The sequence below is a fragment of the Silene latifolia genome, chromosome X, assembly GCF_048544455.1.
Source record: "Silene latifolia isolate original U9 population chromosome X, ASM4854445v1, whole genome shotgun sequence".
NCBI lineage: Eukaryota > Viridiplantae > Streptophyta > Magnoliopsida > Caryophyllales > Caryophyllaceae > Silene > Silene latifolia.
Window position 1 is genome coordinate 249061283 of NC_133537.1, and position 2351 is coordinate 249063633.

General features: G+C 41.6%; 1 protein-coding gene across 1 annotated transcript; it reads right to left on the bottom strand.

Annotated features, from left to right (window-relative positions):
• Positions 1-469: 469 nt before the first annotated feature.
• LOC141619909 (uncharacterized) lies at positions 470-1639 on the bottom strand. The gene has a single exon (XM_074436920.1). It carries the CDS (start codon positions 1637-1639, stop codon positions 470-472), a length of 1170 nt encoding a protein of 389 aa, XP_074293021.1.
• Between the last annotated feature and the right edge of the window lie 712 nt (positions 1640-2351).

The window sequence follows — 2351 nt, forward strand, 5'->3', positions numbered from 1 at the left end:
TCTATTAGCAATAAACTTTGTGATAACCTTCATAATAACATTACAAAGGCTAATCGGGCGAAAATCCCCAACTCTCTCCGGGCAATCATTCTTCGGAATAAGGACTATAAAGGTCTTATTAAATTCCTTAAGAACATTACCCTAATTTAGAATATTGAGAGCTCCATTAATAACATCATCCTTAACAATAGACCAATATTTCTGGTAGAAGGCCGCAGGAATCCTGTCAGGACCCGGTGATTTTAAGGGTCCCAATTGGAAAACAGCCTGACGAACTTCAATTTTCGAGTATATACGGCCCAACTTGGCTCTCTCCTCCATGCCCACTTTACGCTTAAGATTATCAAATTAGTAGCCGTAATTATTAATGTAATCTTCAAAACACTCAGGCACAGCATTAGACTTAAAGATATTAGAGAAGTATTTATTAAACAAACCACCAATCTCCTTCATGTCAAAAGTCCATTCATTAGACTCCTTTGTTAATACCCAATATAAGATTAGCACCAGATCGTCCTTTAACCCAATTGAAAAAATATTTAGTACATGTGTCACCCTCACAATTCCAATTCAATTTGGTACGTTGACGCCAATAAGTGCCCGCAGCAATAGAGAATTCCACCAGCTTTTTGTGACATGATTCGTAGTTAATAGTGTCACCACCATTCTCAATATCCAAAAGATAGGACTCTAAGTCCTGATCAAATGCACTCCACTTTAGATCCCATTCATCTTTTTTATTACAAGCCCAGACTCTGAAAACGTTGTTTATACGACGTAAATTTGACAAAAGGGCATGAGAAGCATCACCCTTATCTTTTCTTCCCCAACTTTCTTTAACCAAGCTACTACATTCGGCATGGTCAAAACACCAGGCATCTAGTCTGTAAATTTTCTTCTTGGTATGGAGAATCATATTTGTGTCAAGGATAATTGGTGCATGATCTGATATTTGAATAGGGAGGTGTTTGATAAAAGTATTAGGGAATAGAGAGAGCCAATCATTAGAAGCAAAACCCTCATCAAGTCTTTCATAAATTCGATGTGGATTATCCCTATTATTGCACCAAGTAAATCTAGGTCCCTTAAAAGGGATATCCATCAGACAATGTAAATTCTTCCAGTATGAGAATAAGCTTGCTCCTCTAATCAATTTATCACTACCACCTAACTTATCAGACGAGAATTCAACTTGGTCGAAATCACCAAAAAGCAAGAAAGTTTTGTCGAAGGAGTTAAAATGACAAGTAAAAGATTCCCATACAGCGCCCCTCATAGTATGATCAGGTTCACCGTAAACACAACACAAATACCACAAACTACCTTTACACTGATTAACCAAGAAGATAATAAGATTGCGACTGGAAAAGACACATTCTAATTTACAACTACTTTTCCATCCAACCCATAGCCCCCCCCCCCCCTCCCCCTTCTTTAAACCATCAGCATCACACCCAGCAGATTGGAGAAAACCCATAGGACGCAACAGAACATCAACTGATCGTACATCACACTTAGTTTCAGAAAGGAAGACGAAGTCTAAATTATTATGAAACGACCTACAAATTGCTCTAATTTTAGGGATTGAAGGGGCAAGCGGATCCTTAAGACCCCTACAATTCCAAGCCAAACCTTTCATAGAGAATAAAAAGGTTAAGACCACCGTATCCGGGCCACCCAACAACAATGCCAGACCCCGACTTCACCCTACCAAACACAATTCATACGGGAACCCAACAATCGAAACTGACTCCAGCATAAGCACCACCTCCTAATAGTCCATCCCATCCGAAGAATCCAAAACAAAACCACACAAAACACAACAGGAACCACTACACCCAGACTCACCATTACGAAAAGATAGAGAAGGGACCCGACTACCACCAAGGAAATCAGCCGAGAAACCAAACCGAACCGCAACCACATAAACCACTTAAACCAAGGCTGCCAAACAAACAAGTCTCGAGTCACGAAGCAATGGAACTGACACAGCCATCAAAGACACACTTGCAATCAACAGGAGCAGGAGTTGAAGGTCCACCAACAAGACAACGAGGCGGATCAAGACACCACATTGACACCCGAATCACCAAGGGTCGCCTCCCAGGACCACCGCCAAATAAACAATTAGACAACACACAGACGCTAAGGAAAAGGACGAGGGAACGACAGGTGGGGGAAATGGGGGGATCACCGTATCGGACCCAAAAAGCAGCCACTAAGAAAGTAGCAATGCATACGGATAAGTTGAGACTCGTCAACACATACACACAACCTCAAGACAGTGCAATCAAACCAGGGGTGGGGGGAATGGGGGGATCACCCATGGATTGAAAGCGAAAGACGGCGGT